The sequence below is a fragment of the Hemitrygon akajei genome, chromosome 8 (genome assembly GCF_048418815.1).
Source record: "Hemitrygon akajei chromosome 8, sHemAka1.3, whole genome shotgun sequence".
NCBI classification, from domain to species: Eukaryota; Metazoa; Chordata; class Chondrichthyes; order Myliobatiformes; family Dasyatidae; genus Hemitrygon; species Hemitrygon akajei.
In genome coordinates, this window is record NC_133131.1 from 119980239 (window position 1) to 119998477 (window position 18239).

At 42.5% G+C, this 18239-nt stretch overlaps 1 protein-coding gene across 2 annotated transcripts in view; it reads left to right on the forward strand.

Moving 5' to 3' along the window:
- LOC140732198 (CKLF-like MARVEL transmembrane domain-containing protein 6) overlaps nt 1-18239 on the forward strand; it is a 67170-nt gene that overhangs the window by 26111 nt on the left and 22820 nt on the right. For both annotated transcript variants that reach the window (XM_073054471.1, XM_073054472.1), the window contains exon 3: nt 11708-11884. In XM_073054471.1, the coding sequence (XP_072910572.1) occupies nt 11708-11884 (177 nt within the window). The remainder of the gene's footprint in view (nt 1-11707; nt 11885-18239) is intronic.

The following is an 18239-nucleotide window of genomic DNA, read 5'->3' on the forward strand; positions in this document are numbered from 1 at the left end:
GGGGAGTTTTTTTCAGAATATTAAAAGATATTTGCAGGAAACCCCAAGATGGGGATGTTGTGTAATTGGATGTAGTTTATTCTTGCTAAACATTTTACAGTGACTCGGTGACCTGTTACTGATCAAAGCACGAATTGAAACCAAGTGGGCCGCTTACAATTTTCTTGTTGCTTATTGGTTCGTGTTTTTTATATTCATAAGACATTTTTATCTTTGTATTGTATTAACAGTCTAAAAGCTTTTAATGTTTGTTCTTACTCCTATGTAAAAATAAATTATCTTTTAGATGAGGAGCCTTCATCCAGTATTAAAGAACATAGAGCATAGAAGAGTACAGCATGTTAAATCTGATCTTTGAGCTTCTAACTTTCTATCTTCAAATTCCAGTTTTGAGAGAGAGTTGATAACTGGTAACTGCAGTGTTAAAAAATACTACTACTACTTATAACGATCCTTAATGAGGCACAGAGAGATCTGTATTTACTGAGAAGCGCCTTTATTGTTCAAACTAACAAGTACACGAATTCAGACGCTAAATACCTTGTGTGCACACCTGCTAAGTATCTCCGGCTCTCCTAATAGTCAAAGAATAGCAAAGGTATTACCCGGGCAAAGGAGTTTACACTGGCCAGGTGTTCCTCGTTGTCCCGATTCACTTGTCACGTGTTTCACGCAGGGTTGCTCACGCTTGTATCTGCGATGGTTATTCTTCGAAGTTACCACTGCCAGCACACACAAAGCATCCACTTTTATATCCATTCCTTATCAATACAAATACTGCATTCCTGTGTCATTGGCCACAGGTCATGTGTCTGTCCTTTAGTGCCTTGCTATTGGCTCTGCTCCAAGCCAGCATCCATTTATTGCCCTCTTCCCATCAAGTGACGGTCAATAATTTATGGCTCTTTGTTCTCAATCAGCAAAGAGCTCAAATCACTTCAGGCAGGCATCAACCCCAACATTCACAAACCTGCATGTTATAGCCAATCAGAGAACATCTCACAAATAACTTCTTATTTGGAAATGATCTCCAGTCCAGAATTGTGTCTTCTTTAACACATTGATCAAGCCCAGCATGTCAAGCTCACAAAATGGAGAATAGAGTGTCTTCACAAAATGACGGCCTCCATCCCCAAGCATGCTGCAAGAATCAAGACTGTCCTTGATTCATTTGAATTCACTGATTTGCAGATTGTCATTCTTTCTGGCCAACAGCAGGTTTTAGTATATTTTGTATGCTAGCCTATTGAGCTACTGCAGGTGATTATGCTTTTTGATATTAGTGCGAGACCACTGTTTATTACCCTTCCCTATGTTACCTTGAGAAAGTGGTAGTGATGGTTCACATTCAACTAAGGCAGTCTTTGGAGTGTTGAAGCTATTACAACTTTAGACTTAAAGTCCTGGAAGTAACAAATTCCATCAGTCGGCTGGTGTGGTATACTGCATCTGGTGCTCCCCGTGTGGCCTTCTATATATTGGTGAGACCCGACGCAGACTGGGAGACCATTTCGCTGAACACCTACGCTCAGTCCGCCAGAGAAAGCAGGATCTCCCAGTGGCCACACATTTTAATTCCACGTCCCATTCTCATTCTGATATGTCTATCCATGGCCGCCTCTACTGTCAAGATGAAGCCACGCTCAGATTGGAGGAACAACACCTTATATTCAATCTGGGTAGCCTCCAAGCATGGCATGAACATTGATTTCTCTAACTTCCGTTACTGCCCCTCCTCCCCTTGTTGCCTTATTTATCCTCCCTTTCTCTTTTCTCTCTGTCCCTCTCACAATCACTCTTTGCCTGCTCTCCATCTTCCTGTAGTGCTCCCCTCCCCCTTTTTCTTTCTCCCTAGGCCTCCCATCCCATGATCCTCTCCCTCTCCAGCTGTGTATCCCTTTTGCCAATCAACTTTCCAGCTCTCAGCTTCATCCTACTCCCACCTGTCTTCTTCTATCATTTTGGATCTCCCCCTCCCACTTTCAAATTTCTTACTATCTCTTTTTTCAGTTAGTTCTGACAAAGGGTCTCAGCCCAAAACGTCGACAGTGCTTCTCCCTGTAGATGCTGCCTGGCCTGCTGTGTTCCACCAGCATTTTGTGTGTATTGCTTTAATTTCAAGCATCTGCAGATTTCCTCGTGTTTGCGTTTTAAATTCTATCTTGGTCTAGATTCTTCTGACTGTGCATTCTATTCAATTAATTTTGTGTTCAGTATTAGAAATGTGGACATGTTTGTGTGAGCATTGGACGTTGCTTATCTGTATAATACAGAAGTTGACTCAAACAATAATAGTTTCATTTTGGTAGAAGAGTTTCCTGAACATGTCAATGTCATTAGGTATGGTATTTCCCATCTGTTCCCTCTAGACTTTTACCATTAAAAGAGGACATGATTCATTTAGTAAGTTGTTTATTCATGTCTTGAACCTTTTAGCTGTGGATATGCTAGCTTTTGGAAGAGCAGTATCTTCACTTTGTTTCTCTCCGATTTGTGTCATCCCTTCAAACACACACACAATGCTGGGGGATCTCAGCAGGCCAGGCAGCATCTATGGAAAAGGATAGAGTCGATGTTTCAGGCCGAGACCCTTCATCAGATCTGGAGGAAAAAAGATGAGAGGTCGGAGTAAGTGGGAAGGGAGGAAGAAATACGAGGTGGTAGGTGATCGGTGAAACTGGGAGAGGGAAGAGGGGTGAAGGATAGAGCTGGGAAGTCTATTGGTGAAAGAGATAAAGGGCTGGAGAAGGGGGAATGTGATAAGAGGACAGAAGGTCATGGAAGAAAGGGAAGGGGAGGAGCACCAGAGGGGGGTGATGTGCATGGAAGGAGATAAGATGAGAGGGGGTAATGGGAATGGTGGGAGAGGGTGTGGGGGAACAGTTCCTGGCAGTCCCCAGATGAACGTGTGCAGTCCAGCTTGTCATTCTACCAATCAAGCACTGGGGGGCAGACTAATTGATGTCAGTCTCCAACTGAGCATGGACACTGCGCTACACCACCTCCAGCGTCTCCTCTCCTGGACTGCAGCAGCAGGCAAGCCTACTGCTTGAGGCCTAATCCTCGCTACAACCAAGACCACGTAGCTCCCCCTCCACCTGTTGCACCAACAAACAGGGAAGTGGGCCTGCATCATCTTACATGATCAACTTCCAACCAGGTCTGGCGATCGCATGATAAGAGTCTAAGACAATCACCCGCTGTTACACAGCATGCCACCTTTGCACACGAACTCTGACGCCAGCTCGTCTATACTGATGAGCAGCTTGCTGATTGGGTCAAAGGTCTTAAATTCCAGCATTGTCTTGCGATCACAAAAAAGATAAAATCACCTTTGGTTGGCCCCCAAGAGGCCACTGTGTCTGAGCATGCCGCCATCTTGTGGGCATTCATGGTAAGAACAAAGAAACACAACAAAATGCAAGTCTGCATACGAGTCAGACAAAAACACTTGTGTGCAAAAGGTGACAAACTGTAAATACAAAAGATAATAATTAAATAAGCAACAAATATCAAGAATATAAGATGAAAAGTCCTTGAAAGTGAGTCTGTTGGTTATGGAAGCAGTTCAGTATTGGGGTGAGTGGGGTTATCCCTTGTAGTTCAAGATCCTGATGGTTGAGGGTAATAACTGTTACTTAATTTGGTCAAGATCACCTAAATACATTGACAATGTATGCCACTAATCCGAGATATAATCTATGTCATACAGACATGAGATTCCGCAGAAGGTGGAAATCTTGAGCAACACTCATAAAGTGATGGAAGAACTCAGCATGGTAGGCAGCATTTATGGAGGGGATAAATAGTTATGAGGGTCATGACCCAGAATGTTGAGTGTTTAGTTCCCTCCATAGATGCTGTCTGACCTGCTGAGTTCCTCTAACATTTTGTGTATATTGTTTAATAATAAGCACACACCTTTGAATCCTGTCTTATCACAGTTGGCTAGTAGTACAAACAAAATACTCTGTGGATGTTCTCAGTCTTTGAGATTAAAACAGATTTGGAAAAGTTTGTAATGTGATGCTGGAACCTGAAAGATGAACTTGGGCTTCTAGTAGACAATATTAACTATGGGAAAAGTGCATGTTTGGTTATTTCAGTTCCAGTGTTTGATGTTCAGAGTAAATCTATTATCAAAGTTCATACATGTCACCACATGCAACCCTGAAATTCATTTTCTTGCAGGCATACTCAGTAAACCCAAGAGCCATGAATAGAATCAGTGACAGGCCACACCAACGTCTGAATTCGATCAGCGTGCAAAAGACGACAAACTGAAAATACATAAATAAGCAATAAATATTGAGAACATGAGATGAGTCCTTGAAAGTGGATCAATAGTTTGTGGGATCATTTCACTGATAGGACATGAAGTTCAGAATCAGGTTTTATATCACTGGCATATGTTGTGAAATGTGTTTACTTTACAGCAGCAGTACAATGAAATATGTGATATAGAGGGGGAAAATGAATTACATTAAGTATATTTATGTCTATTAATTAGTTAAGTTAAAATAAGTAGTGCCAAAAAATAAAAAGTAGAGAGGTAATGTACATAGATTCAATGTCCATTTAGGAATCGGATGGCAAAGGGGAAGAAGTAATTCCTGAATTGCTGAATGTGTACCTTCAGGCTTCTGTACCTCCTTCCTGATAGTAACAATGAGAAGAGGGCATGTCCAGGGTGGTGGGGATCCTTAATGAAGGATGCCTCTTTCCTACGGAGGCTATTATCCATGGTAGAGCTGACTAACCTTACAAGTTTCTGCAACTTACTTCAATCTTATACAGTAGCCCCCCCCCCCCACCCCCATACTAGACGGTGAAGCAGCCAATCAGAACGCTCTCTATGGTACATTTGTATAAGTTTCCAAGTGTTTTAGTTGACAAACCAATTCTCCACAAACTCCTAAAGAAATATAGTTGCTGTCTTGCCTGCTTTATAGCTACATCAATAAGTTGCATCCAGGTTAGGTCCTCAGAGATATTGACAGCCGGGAATTTGAAATTGCTCACTTTCTCCACTTTAATCCCTCTGAGGATTGGTTTGTGTTTCCCCATCTTACTGTTTCTCAAGTCCAGAATCGGCTCTTTGGTCTTGTTGATGATAAGTGCAAGGTTGTCACTGTGACTCCACTCAACAAACTGGTATACCTCAGTCCTGTATGCCCTTTTGTCACCATTTGAAATTCTGCCAACAGTGGTTGATTCACCAGCAAATTTAGTGTTGGCATTTGAGCTATGCCTAACAACACAGTTATAGATTGATCAGAAAATAAATTATGTTGTCTCAGTAGCTTTACAAGTGCACAGATATAAATATTAGAAGAGAAGTGGGAAGAATTTTTTAAAAAGTTACCGCAAACAGTGTAACAGGAGGGGATCGTCACTTCCTCAGCTCTAGATTGACTCATTATAGATTCTAATGGCTGAGGTAAGAATGACCTCGTAGAGCACTTTTTGGAGCAGCGCAGTTTTCTTGGTCTATTACTAAAAGTGGTCCTCTGTTCAGCCAAGGTGGCACGCAGGGGGTGAGAAACATTGTCCAGAATTGCCACGATTTTCCATAGAGTCCTTTGTGGTTAGCCAGTGTTGATTGTCGGCAAGGTGGAGATGTTATTTCCAATCTGCACAGATTGTGGTCTTCCAGTTAGGAAGTCGAGGATCCAATTGCAGAGGAAGGTACAGAGGGCTAGGTTATCTAGCTTTTCCTATCAGGATTGTTGGGATGATGGTGTTAAATGCTGAGCAATAGTCAATAAACAGCATCACGGCATGGGTATTTGCACTATCCAGGCTGCATGGAGAGCCATTGAGATTGCATCTGCTGGAGACCTATCGTGGTGAAGGGCAAATTGCAGTGGGTCCAGGTCCTTCCTGAGATGGGTGTTGATTGTAACCATGACCAACCTCTTAAAGCATTTCTTTACTGTAGATGTGAGTACTACTGGATGATGGTCATTAAGTCAGCTCGTGCTGCTCTTGGGAACTGGTATAATTGTTGCCCTTTTGAAGCAGGTACTTCCAACTATAACAATGAGAGATTGAAAATGTCTTTGAATGCCCTGCCAGTGGTTGGCACAGGTTTTCAGAACCTTACCAGGTACTCCATTGGAGCCTGCCGTCTTGCAAGAGTTCACCCTTTTGAAAGACTGCCTGACATTGGCCTCCAAGACAGAGATCACAGGATCACAGGATGCTGCAGGGATCCTCGTAGCAGTGGCTTTACTCCCCCTTTCAAAGCGGGCATGAAAGCCATTGCACTGGTCTGGTAGTGAAGCATCGCTGCCATTCATGATGTTGGATTTTGTTTTATAGAAAGTAATGGCCTGCAAACCCTGCCAAAGTTGACGTGCATCCAGTGTCGCCTCTAACTCCTCTCAGAATTGCTTCTTAGCTTTTGAAGTAGCCCGCTGCAAGTCATACCTGGTTTTCTTATACAGATCTATCCCTCAGATGAGTCCTTGAACACGGCCCAGACCACCCACTTGAAGCAATCCTGTAGCTGCTCCCCTGCCTCCTGCGACCACCTCTTTGTTTTCCTAATCCCTGGAGCTTTGCTGCTTAGCCCCTACCTGATGCAGGTAGGAAAAGGGCAGCCAAGTGATACGATTTACTGAAATATGGTAGACATTCCTTATCTTAGTTGTAACAGTGGTCTAGTGTTTTGGGATCTCTGGTACTGCTGCTGATGGTAATTGGGCATGGGTTTTCTTCAAACAAGCCTGGGTGGAGCCCCCATCTGTGATTTGAAATTTGTTGGAATGGACCGTTTCTTGTTTGGAGACGACGTCATGCAGTATCTCGAGTGCTTGATTATAGTTGGCCACTTGGTGGTATGATGTATCAGCTGGTCGTGCACCAGTGTACTTATCTTGCCATTCTCACATAAGAAATTGATTTAAGGATGATTATAGGGGAGTCAGAGGGTGGCAGTTGGTGACTAATTTGGGGAAAACATAAGAGAAATTAAATTCTTTAGCATGATTTCTACCATGCATTAGATAATACTGCAGAAACAAAGCTTTGCCAATGCTGAAATGAGGGACTTTATTGAAAATGTTTTGCAAGTCACCGACCAAACCATTTCCACTGTCATCTGTTGTTTTTATTCCAAAGGCATCACCAGCTGTGGTTGCACTTCTTTTATGATTAACAACATATGATCCACTCCACTACTCTCCCTCAGCTCTAGGTTCTTTCAGTATTGCCCTGGTTAAGATTTCTACTGCTATGCTGTGAGGTCGTTTATGTTAGCAGTTTTCTGTAAAAGCAGTGTGCCATGCTGGAAAGTGTGTTTTAGCCTCGACTGAGATAAGGACACATTGTCCAACTCAGGAATGTGAGTCAGCCAATCAGGATTGTGAGGAAGAACAGCAGTCTGGTTTGGGTTCTTGGCGGGAGTTGAGAGGGGACAGGAGGGAAGATGGCCGAGGATGCCATGGGGAAGGAGCGTCCCTGTTACACAAGGTGCTTTCTGCGGATTAATGGCTCCAAGGAGGAAGGGCCAATACTCCAGAAAGAGAGAGCCCGCTTGCTTGAGACAGATTTCGAGCAAAGTTCGGAAGGTGGTGTGTGCTTTCACGTAGACCATGGGTCCAGAGCATGAGTAAAAAAACACTTCAAGATGAGCTCCTCCAATGTGCACATTTAGATAGGTTTAATTGTAATGGATCCTTCTATTTTTCTCCCTTTTTTTTCTACTAACTGTGCAATAAAGCTGAAATTTCTAAATATACTTTCTTTATAATTTTATACAGTGCACGATTAATTACTTCTCACCCACTGACAATTGTGTATGGGCAGTGTTTACACAGCATTCGCTCAAATCGAGGTTTCTTTGATCGGAACATCACGATGTTCCTGTTTGGTTGAACCCCAAATCATCCTGACCCTAGACATAAATTGTTTATGAAAGGTGGCCTTCTCACCGTTGACTCCCATGGTTGTCCCTGGAGCTGGCAATGAGTCAAGTTTCTATAGGAGCCCAGTGAGGGGGCTACGTTTCCATAAAAAAGACTTGGTACGTAGCCATGCCCCGAATCAGCAACCGGTTCAATTATGACTGGTTACAAAATCGTATAAAGCTATTAAGTTGGTAAATCTTAAAATTTGCAGGAATTGTATTGTGTAAAATTTGGCACTGCCTCAAGTTCATTGTGTGTACTGGGTTCGATGAAAGAAAGTTTTGAGTCTGCACTAGCAGAAATAATATGGGGTGTTTCCAATACCTTGCGGTAACCAGATAGTTAATGAACCAGTAGTCAGAGCTGTGGGTCTTTGGTCCATGGATAGGATTTAAATCCCACCATAGCATTTAAGAAAATTCAATTCATGTAACTAAATAATTTAGTTTTTGTTGTAAAAGCTAATATCAATAATAATAACCATGAGACCAGGACCAGAGAATTGTTGAAAGAATCAATTGGGTTCACTGTTTTCCCTGGGGGGAAGAAATCTGCCGCCTTTTCTGGTCTTGTCTGTATGTGACTATATATGGTTGTCTCTTAAATGCTTCTTCAGTTCAGAAGCCATTAATAGAGTTATTAAATGGGAAGTTGCCAGTAACTAACACTTCTTGTAAGTTGAATGAATGGGTATAATAACTAATAAAATGACTCATTTTAAGAATAAAGCAAATACATTATTAGATCAGGAACAGCTAGGGCTATATTACACAAATTTATGCTTGATAAAAGAACTGTATTTTTTCATTTATTCTGCTCATTTTGAGCAGAGCCATAGGGGTGACTTTTGTAGTTAAGGTTGCTCAATCTGCTTAGACCTTTCTAGTTTCAAATCGGGGTATAATCTCAAATCTTGGGGAACTATCATATTCACCATTATCAGAAACCATGAAATTAAAGATTATGTCAGCAAATTGAATTCTCTGCAATGAATTAAGTTTCTGTGCACTAGGTGGTGCTATATGCCATGTAATTGCTTTAAAAATACTGTTATGTACACAATGTAACTTTGTAAATGGCCTGCCATTGTGGGTCCTTACACTCAAAATTACTTTGAAATTAATGTTTTTATTGAAGTTGTTGATTCACCTTTGCTGTTTTATTCCAGCTTTCAAAGTTTTTAATCAAATTTACAGCCTCGTCACAACATTGAAACTACATTAACCATATCAGAAATCTTCTGTCTTTCTGGAGCCTTTAACGTGATTAACCACACCCACATTTTTTGTAGACTAATTCAATGCACTTATCTCACCTGCTTAACAGTGTGAGCATAACTGAAGCTTTTTATTTTATTTGCAAGTGATTTATTTCAACATTCCCCACAACTCCACTCTTGCCCCTTCATCCAGATGGTCTGTGACTATAAAAGTCAGCATCCTCAAGTGTGATTGATGTGGTCTTCGTTAATGCCATTGTCAAAGTCCACCATGGAGGGATGGTCTAAACGGTTTTGAGCCCAAAGGATGATTTACCACGATGACAGCTCCCGAGAAACAGTACCATTCTGTGTCGCTTTCATGGTTCTATACTCTTGTCAAGTAATGGAGGTGTAAATGAAACAGTCCAGTTAGTGCTCTGTGGAAATGGTCAACTGGAATATCCAGAGAATACACCTATATCTTTTTCAAACTCGATGAAAAACATTTCCTCACTCTAGTAGACAATCACTCAATGTTTGAAGTAATGGGTGAAGTGTTGAGGAATTAAGATCAGTTTTTGCAACATGTTGCCTTCCAAGTGAGTTGCTCTCCAATACTATTCCATGTTTATGGCATTTTCCATGTGCTGATCAACCCCAAGGACGATGGCAAGACTTTTCTCAAGCTGCACATTTTGTTCACTGCATGTAAAAAATGGAAGAAGTGCATGCTGAAGCTGAGTGTTGAACTGGGCTACTGTACAATGGATAGTGAGGATACAGGCAGACCCCAGGTTACAACTGGATTCCAGAGATGTCATAGGTGCCACAGTGCTCACTTGGGATCTAATGCTTTGCATCTCATTTCCTAAGTTCCAAATGCTTATGGGTAACTATTACGAATGAATGGCCATGGCAAAGCAGGGCAGATTTGCCAGCTGCCGTAGGGCTGCAAGCATCTTCTGTTGGGTGGAAAGGAACAGGGCACTTCCGCACGCTTCTTCTCTCCACCCCTCCACCTCCACTCGAGTCACGGGCTAGTGCCAAGCAGAGCTGAGCAGACTCACTCATGCATAAAGTAATCAAGCCAGCTGACAGCCGTTTATCTCACGCCTGCTCGCTCTTCTGTCGCAGGTGTTTCTGTAGTCCCACACACTGCTGTCGTTCATTTCCGACTTGTGCACAATTTGGGTTACAAACGGTTCTCGGGAATAGAGTCCTGTCGCAACCTAAGGAGCTACCTGTATCCTCATTATCTATTGCTCAGTAGCCAGGTTTAATGCTCAGTTTGAGCAATGAATGAAAACAGGCGTAATTCCAATTGTTTGCTGAGCAAAAGGATCACATTATTCTCTTTGGTTCTGTGAGTGCTCCGCAACAGCTAAGATGTTGCTGGGAATGAGTTTGGGCCTAGTCCTACCAGTCTGGATGGGAGGGTAGTGGAGAAGACAAGCCAGGAGAGATGGTGGATGGCTTGAGGCAGCTGGATAGACAGGTGGGAGAACAATTAACTTTGGAAAATATGACTACCAAGTTAGAAATACGTGTAAGTGCTCGGGGTGGGGGGGGGGGGTGGGTGTTGTTGGGGGTCAGACGTTACTTACTGATGATAAGTGCAAAATACAAAAAAATTCATACATGATGCTCAGGGAGGGATTGTTCATCAACAGTTACAGTGTGCACTCCGATGATTCTTCCAGCCCTCCTGGTTTTGTGCACGTTCAAATCTTATAACAAAAAATGTCACTGTAAGGTAATATTTAACTGCTGTGAAGAATTTTACCACCATTAGTTTTCAGTATGCTTTTGCTATTTTTCTTGTTGAATAATTTGTGCACAGTAGAGTAGGAACAATCCTTGAGCATCTTAAGTAATTGGAATGAAGATCTGAGTAGGAAAAAATAAATCATCCTCTCATTTAAAACTGAAACATGACTGAGATGATTATTGGGAATATTTGGAGCCTTAGCATTGCTGGTTAACACACAGGCTTCACACATCTCGTGTTCAAATATTGAAAGCGGAGGTTGATGGGTTCTTGATTAGTCAGGGTGTCAAAGGACTCGGGGAGAAGGCAGGAGAATGGGGTTGAGAGGGATAATAAATCAGTCGTGCAGGAATGGCGGAGCAGGCTCAATGAGCTGATTGGCCTATTTCTGCTTGCTTTCTTATCGGTCTAACTGATAATTGCCCAGGTAATAAATTATGTGAAATTTGGACAATATCAACTTTGTTGTCTTTTTTTAAACAAAAACACCAAGCTGGCTATCAAAGAAATGGAAAACTAACAATACCGCAACAAGGAGTTGTCTTGAGATTGACATTTTGACACAGGAAAGAGGGTGATTTAATCTGCATGTGGCCATTATTAACCCCAATTGATGAAAATATTCCTAATAATGTCTAACAGAAACTAAACTAGATAAATGGATTTAAATCAGGCAAGTGGGATTAGTTGTGGTGGACAGAAGAGCCTGTCCTATGCTGTGTGAGTCTGCCTTCATAATTTTGTGACTCTAATATTTGTATTTGTATCACTGCAAGACTTGCAAGTAGTATATTTGAGTTTCTCTTCTGGTTTGTTCCTGAATAGGTCTTTTCATTTCTCGCCTTTGTTCTGGAAGAGGTGGTGGCAATCTGCAACATCTGTCATGCACTTTATTTCTTCGAGTTTGTCAGCTGCAGCGCCTTCTTCCTGACTTTACTGCTGTTAATTATATTGGGTACTTCTCTGAGACAAAAAGTGGACAGAATCGACTGGAAAAAAGTGGTAAGTACAATGATTTAAGAAGGTTTAGTTTAGCTGTGCATTTCATGGTGATGTTGGCAGCTCCATTACTCTTGATATCTCAGATTCTGTTTTAAATGCCTCACCAGGCTTCATCAGGATAATGCTGATCACAATGCTTCTGTAAGAGAATTTCTGACAAGATCAAGCAATTCAGTTCAGTTCAAGAAACAGCAGGGAATCAGAATTATGTTTATTATCACCAGCATGTGACATGAAATTTGTTAACTTAGCAGCAGCTGCAGTTCAATACAGTGGGATTGAGTTTAGGAGCCGAGAGGTGATATTGCAGCTGTATAGGACCCTGGTCAGACCCCACCTGGAGTACTGTGCTCAGTTCTGGTCTCCTCACTACAGGAAGGATGTGGAAACCATAGAAAGGGTGCAGAGGAGATTTACAGGGATGTTGCCTGGATTGGGGAGCATGCCTTATGAGAACAGGTCGCGTGAACTTGGCCTTTTCTCCTTGGAGCAACGGAAGATGAGAGGTGACTTGATAGAGGTGTACAAGATAATGAGAGGCATTGATCGTGTGGGTAGTCAGAGGCTTTTCCCCAGGGCTGAAATGGCTAGCACGAGAGGACATAGTTTTAAGGTGCTTGGAAGTGGGTACAGAGGGGATGTCAGGGGTAAGTTTTTTTTACGCAGAGAGTGGTGAAGGTGTGGAATGGGCTTCCGGCAGCGGTGGTGGAGGCGGAAACGATAGGGTCTTTTAAGAGACTCCTGGATGGCTACATGGAGCTTAGAAAAATAGAGGGCTATGGGTAAAGCCTAGGTAGTTCTAAGGTAGGGACCTGTTCGGCACAGCTTTGTGAGCCGAAGGGCCTGTATTGTGCTGTAGGTTTTCTATGTTTCTGTTTTCTAACACAATACATAAAATAGAAGAAAAAAATAATGATAAATAAGTAAATCAATTATAGTATACATATATCGTATATTGTATAGGTAGGACCGATTAGAGATAAAAGTGGGAAGATGTGCCTGGAGGCTGTGGAAGTGAGCGAGGTCCTCAATGAATACTTCTCTTCGGTATTCACCACTGAGAGGGAACTTGATGACAGTGAGGACAATATGAGTGAGGTTGATGTTCTGGAGCATGTTGATATTAAGGGAGAGGAGGTGTTGGAGTTGTTAAAATCCATTAGGATGGTTAAGTCCCCGGGGCCTGATGGAATATTCCCCAGGCTGCTCCACGAGGCAAGGGAAGAGATTGCTGAACCTCGGGCTAGGATCTTTATGTCCTCGTTATCCATGGGAATGGTACCGGAGGATTGGAGGGAGGCGAATGTTGTCCCCTTGTTCAAAAAAGGTAGTAGGGATAATCCAGGTAATTATAGACCAGTGAGCCTTACATCTGTGGTGGGAAAGCTGATGGAAAAGATTCTTAGAGATAGGATCTATGGGCATTTAGAGAATCATGGTCTGATCAGGGACAGTCAGCATGGCTTTGTGAAGGGCAGATTGTGCCTAACAAGCCTGATAGAGTTCTTTGAGGAGGTGACCAGGCATATAGATGAGGGTAGTGCAGTGGATGTGATCTACATGGATTTTAGTAAGGCATTTGACAAGGTTCCACACGGTAGGCTTATTCAGAAAGTCAGAAGGCATGGGATCCAGGGAAATATGGCCAGGTGGATTCAGAATTGGCTTGCCTGCAGAAGGCAGAGGGTCGTGCTGGAGGGAGTACATTCAGATTGGAGGGTTGTGACTAGTGGTGTCCCACAAGGATCTGTTCTGGGACCTCTACTTTTTGTGATTTTTATTAACGACCTGGATGTGAGGTTAGAAGGGTGGGTTGGCAAGTTTGCAGACGACACAAAGGTTGATGGTGTTGTAGACAGTGTAGAGGATTGTCAAAGATTTCAGAGAGACATTGATAGGATGCAGAAATGGGCTGAGAAGTGGCAGATGAAGTTTAACCCGGAGAAGTGTGAGGTGGTACACTTTGGAAGGACAAACTCCAAGGCAGAGTATAAAGTAAATGGCAGGATACTTGGTAGTGTGGAGGAGCAGAGGAATCTGGGGCTACATGTCCACAGATCCCTGAAAGTTGCCTCACAGGTAGATAGGGTAGTTAAGAAAGCTTATGGGGTGTTAGCTTTCATAAGTCGAGGGATAGAGTTTAAGAGATGCGATGTAATGATGCAGCTCTATAAAACTCTAGTTTGGCCACACTTGGAGTACTGTGTCCAGTTCTGGTCGCCTCACTATAGGAAGGATGTGGAAGCATTGGAAAGGGTACAGAGGAGATTTACCAAGATGCTGCCTGGTTTAGAGAGTATGGATTATGATCAGAGATTAAGGGAGCTAGGGCTTTACTCTTTGGAGAGAAGGAGGATGAGAGGAGACATGATAGAGGTGTACAAGATATTAAGAGGAATAGACAGAGTGGACAGCCAGCGCCTCTTCCCCAGGGCACCACTGCTCAGTACAAGAGGACATGGCTTTAAGGTAAGGGGTGGGAAGTTCAAGGGGGATATTAGAGGAAGGTTTTTCACTCAGAGAGTGGTTGGTGTGTGGAATGCACTGCCTGAGTCGGTGGTGGAGGCAGATACACTAGTGAAGTTTAAGAGACTACTAGACAGGTATATGGAAGAATTTAAGGTAGGGGTTATATGGGGGGCAGGGTTTGAGGGTCGGCACAACATTGTGGGCCGAAGGGCCTGTACTGTGCTGTACTGTTCTATGTTCTATATTGAATAGATTTAAAATCATGCAAAAAAAAACAGAAATATGGTATATTTAAAAGAAGTAAGGTAGTGTTCATGGGTTCAACATCCATTTAGGAATTGGATGGCAGAGGGGAAGAAGCTGTTCCTGAATCACTGAGTGTGTGCCTTCAAGCTTCTGTACCTCCTACCTGATGGTAACAGTGAGAAAAGGGCATGCCCTGGGTGCTGGAGGTCCTTAATAATGGACACTGCCTTTCTGAGACACCACTCCCTAAAGATGTCCTGGGTACTTTGTAATGCTCTCCATGGTACATCTATAGAAGTTTTTGAGTGTATTTGATGGCATGCCAAATCTCTTCAAACTCCTAATGAAATATAGCCACTGTCTTGCCGTCTTTAAACTGCGTCGAGTGCAAGGGGTTTAAAAGGCTAAGGCTCCAGTAATACCCCAAGATATTTAAACTGATAGTAGCCACCATCTATGCACTGTTTCAAGACAATCCCAACTCTAGATCAAGCAGAGGTAGTTTAGGTTATCTTTTGGAAACTATTGATTTGAGCAGAACAAATACAGGCCAGTTGCTGCTGCATCATTCTGCTCTCAAGCTTCAGAATGATGGAAGTGGATCAGTCTTATTCACAGGTAGTCTCCTGCCTATTTCACAATATGGTTCGCCAGAATCACCTGCTATAGGTTAATTCATTATTTGCCCTAAAATAAGAGACAGACAAAAAAAGACAGTTGCTTCTGGAGCTAAGATAGAAACATAGAAAATAGGTGCAGGAGTAGGCCATTTGGCCCTTCAAGCCTGCACCGCCATTCAGTATGATCATGGCTGATCATCCAACTCAGAACCCTGTACCTGCTTTCTCTCCATACCCCCTGATCCCTTTAGCCACAAGGGCCATATCTAACTTCCTCTTAAATATATGACTGTCTTTGATTATCAAGCAGCATTGAACACAGCTTAGTTCCAAAGAACCTTGCTTATAAAATCAGTCATTGTTTCTACAACGAAAGATGGTTGAGAATGGTGGAGATGAATCATCTCGGCAGAATGTTCACTGTTTTCCCCATAAATGTATTTTGTAGACCATGAGGGCCTTGGTCCGATCCATTAGTTTTAGAAACACTTCAGACCCCAAGACACAGGAGCAGAATTAGGCCTTTCGGCCCATCAAGTCTGCTCCACCATTTGATCATGGCTGATTTTTTTCCCCCCTCTCAGCCTTATTCTCTTGGCTTCTCCCCATAACCTTTGACACCCTTACTAATCAACCTGAGCTTTAAATATACCCAATGACTTGGCCTCCACAGCTGAATGTGTTCTCTCATTATGAATTCCACTTAGTTCCCTCTAAAGCAAGGTTTCCTAACCTGTGGTTCCTAACCTAACCCTTGCTTACTGGTATTTGTCCATGGCATTAAAAAGGGTTGGGACCCTGTGCTCTAAAGCTTGCTGCTTCTACTGTTTACCATATGCATGGACTTGTGTTACTACTTCACCTGATTTTTAGATTTGATGCTACTTTTGCATCCCTTTCTGCATTCTTCAGTGAAATTTTTGAAGTAAAGAAAGAGGTCGTGTTGAGTCTCTTAAAGAGGAGAAGCCCCCTGGACCTAATGGGGTATATCCCAGGTATCTAGAGAAGCAAGAGAAGAGTTTTCTGGGGCCTTGACCAGTATCTCCATGTCCTCTCTAGCCACAGGTGAGGTTCAGCAGGACTGGCGAGTAGCAAATGTTTATTATTCAAGAAGGGAACGAGGGATAATCCAGGATAGAATAGACTGGTGAGTGTCACGTCAGTGGTAGGGAAGTTACTAGAGGAAATTCTTAGTGATGGGATTTGGTAGAGCCAGTATGGCTTTGTGTGGGGCAAATCATGACTTACTATCTGGAGTTTTTTGACAAGGTGACAAGGGTGAGTGATGAAGGTAGAACTGTGGATGTTGTCTGCATGGATTTTAGTAAGCTGTTTGACAAGGTCCCTTTTAGGATACTTATGCAGAAGATTCATGGGATCCATGCTGAACTGGCCGTTTGGGTTCAGAACTGGCTTGCCCGTAGTAGTGGTCAAAGTGACTTATTTTAGCTGAAAGTCTGTGATTAGTGGTGTTCAGCGGGAATCCTATACTGGGATTTCTGCTGTTTGTGATGTATAAAGTGACCTGGATGAAAATGTAGGCGGATGGGTTAGTACGTTTGCAGATGATATGAAGATTGGTGGTGTGGTTAGCATAGAAGACTAGCAAAGAATATAATGAGGTATAGATCAGTTGCAGATATGGGCAGAAAAATGGCGGATGGAGTTTAACCCAGCCAGATGTGAAGTGTTGTACCTTGGTAGGTCAAATGTAAAGAGACAAGACCCTTAACAGTGTTGATGAATGGAGGGATGTTGGAGTGCTACTTCATAATTTTGTAAAAGTTGTTACACAGGTCGATAAGGCTGGTTAAGAAGCATGTGGCATGCTTGCCTTTATTAATCAGGGTGTTGAGTTCAAAAGGCAGGAAGTTATGTTGCAGCTTTATAAAATTCTAGTTAGGCTGCATCTGGAGTATTGCACACAGTTCTGGTCGTCCCTTTATAGGAGGGATGTTGAGGCTTTGGTGAGAGTGCAGAAGTTTACCAGAATGTTACCAGGATTAGATGCATGTGTTATAACAAGAGATTGGACAAACATGGGTTGTTATCTCTAGCGGGAGAGTCTAAGACCAGAGGATGTAGCCTCAGAATAGAGCGGTGTCCTTTTAGAATGGTGATGAGGAGAAATTTCTTTAGCCAGGGAGTGCTGAATCTGTGGAATTCTTAGCCAAAGGCAGCTGGGAAGGCCCAATCTTTATACTTAAGGCAGAGGTTGATAGATTCTTGATTGGTCAGAGATGAAGGGATATGAGGAGAAGGCAGGAGATTGGGGCAGAGAGAAAAATTGGACCAGCCATGATGAAATGTCAGAGCAGACTCAATGGGCCAAATGACCTAATTCTTCTTTCCTATTTGGTTTTCTCTGATGTGGCGGAAGCTGAGGGGAGATCTGATAGAAGTTTATAAGATTATGAGAGGCATAGATAGACTAGACAGACAATATCTTTTTCCAAGGGTTGAGATGTCAAAATACAGAGGGTATGCATTTAAGGTGAGAGGGGATAATTTCAAAGTAGGTTTGAAGGGCAAGTGTTCTTTTCACAGAGTGGTGGAGGTCTGAAATGTGCTGCCTGAAGTGGTGATAGAGGCAGAAATGTCAACAGACTTTTAAAAGATGTTTAAATAGGCATACAAATGAGAGAAAAGTGGAAGGATGTGGACTTTGTGTAGACAGAAGAGATTAGTTATCTATTTCATTACTAATTTAACATGTAAGCTGCTAGATTCATTTAGAAAATTGCAAATGTAAGATAGTGGTGGAATTTGTGTTCCTCTATAGATGCATCTGAGTCAGCAGTTTGACATGCGCTGGGTCAAGCAGATTTTTTTTCCCTGGTCTTGTATCCCTTTTCATGAGCTGCTTGCCTTATCTGACAGCAGAACGCAATCAGTGTTAGATGTTGATTGTCTTGCCAACTGAATTACAGATCCTTTCTTCCTATATGAAATATTTCAGGTAAGTGGTCTTCACTGTGAATGAGTATGATTCATCATCTGAGGGCAGACAGTGAGTATTT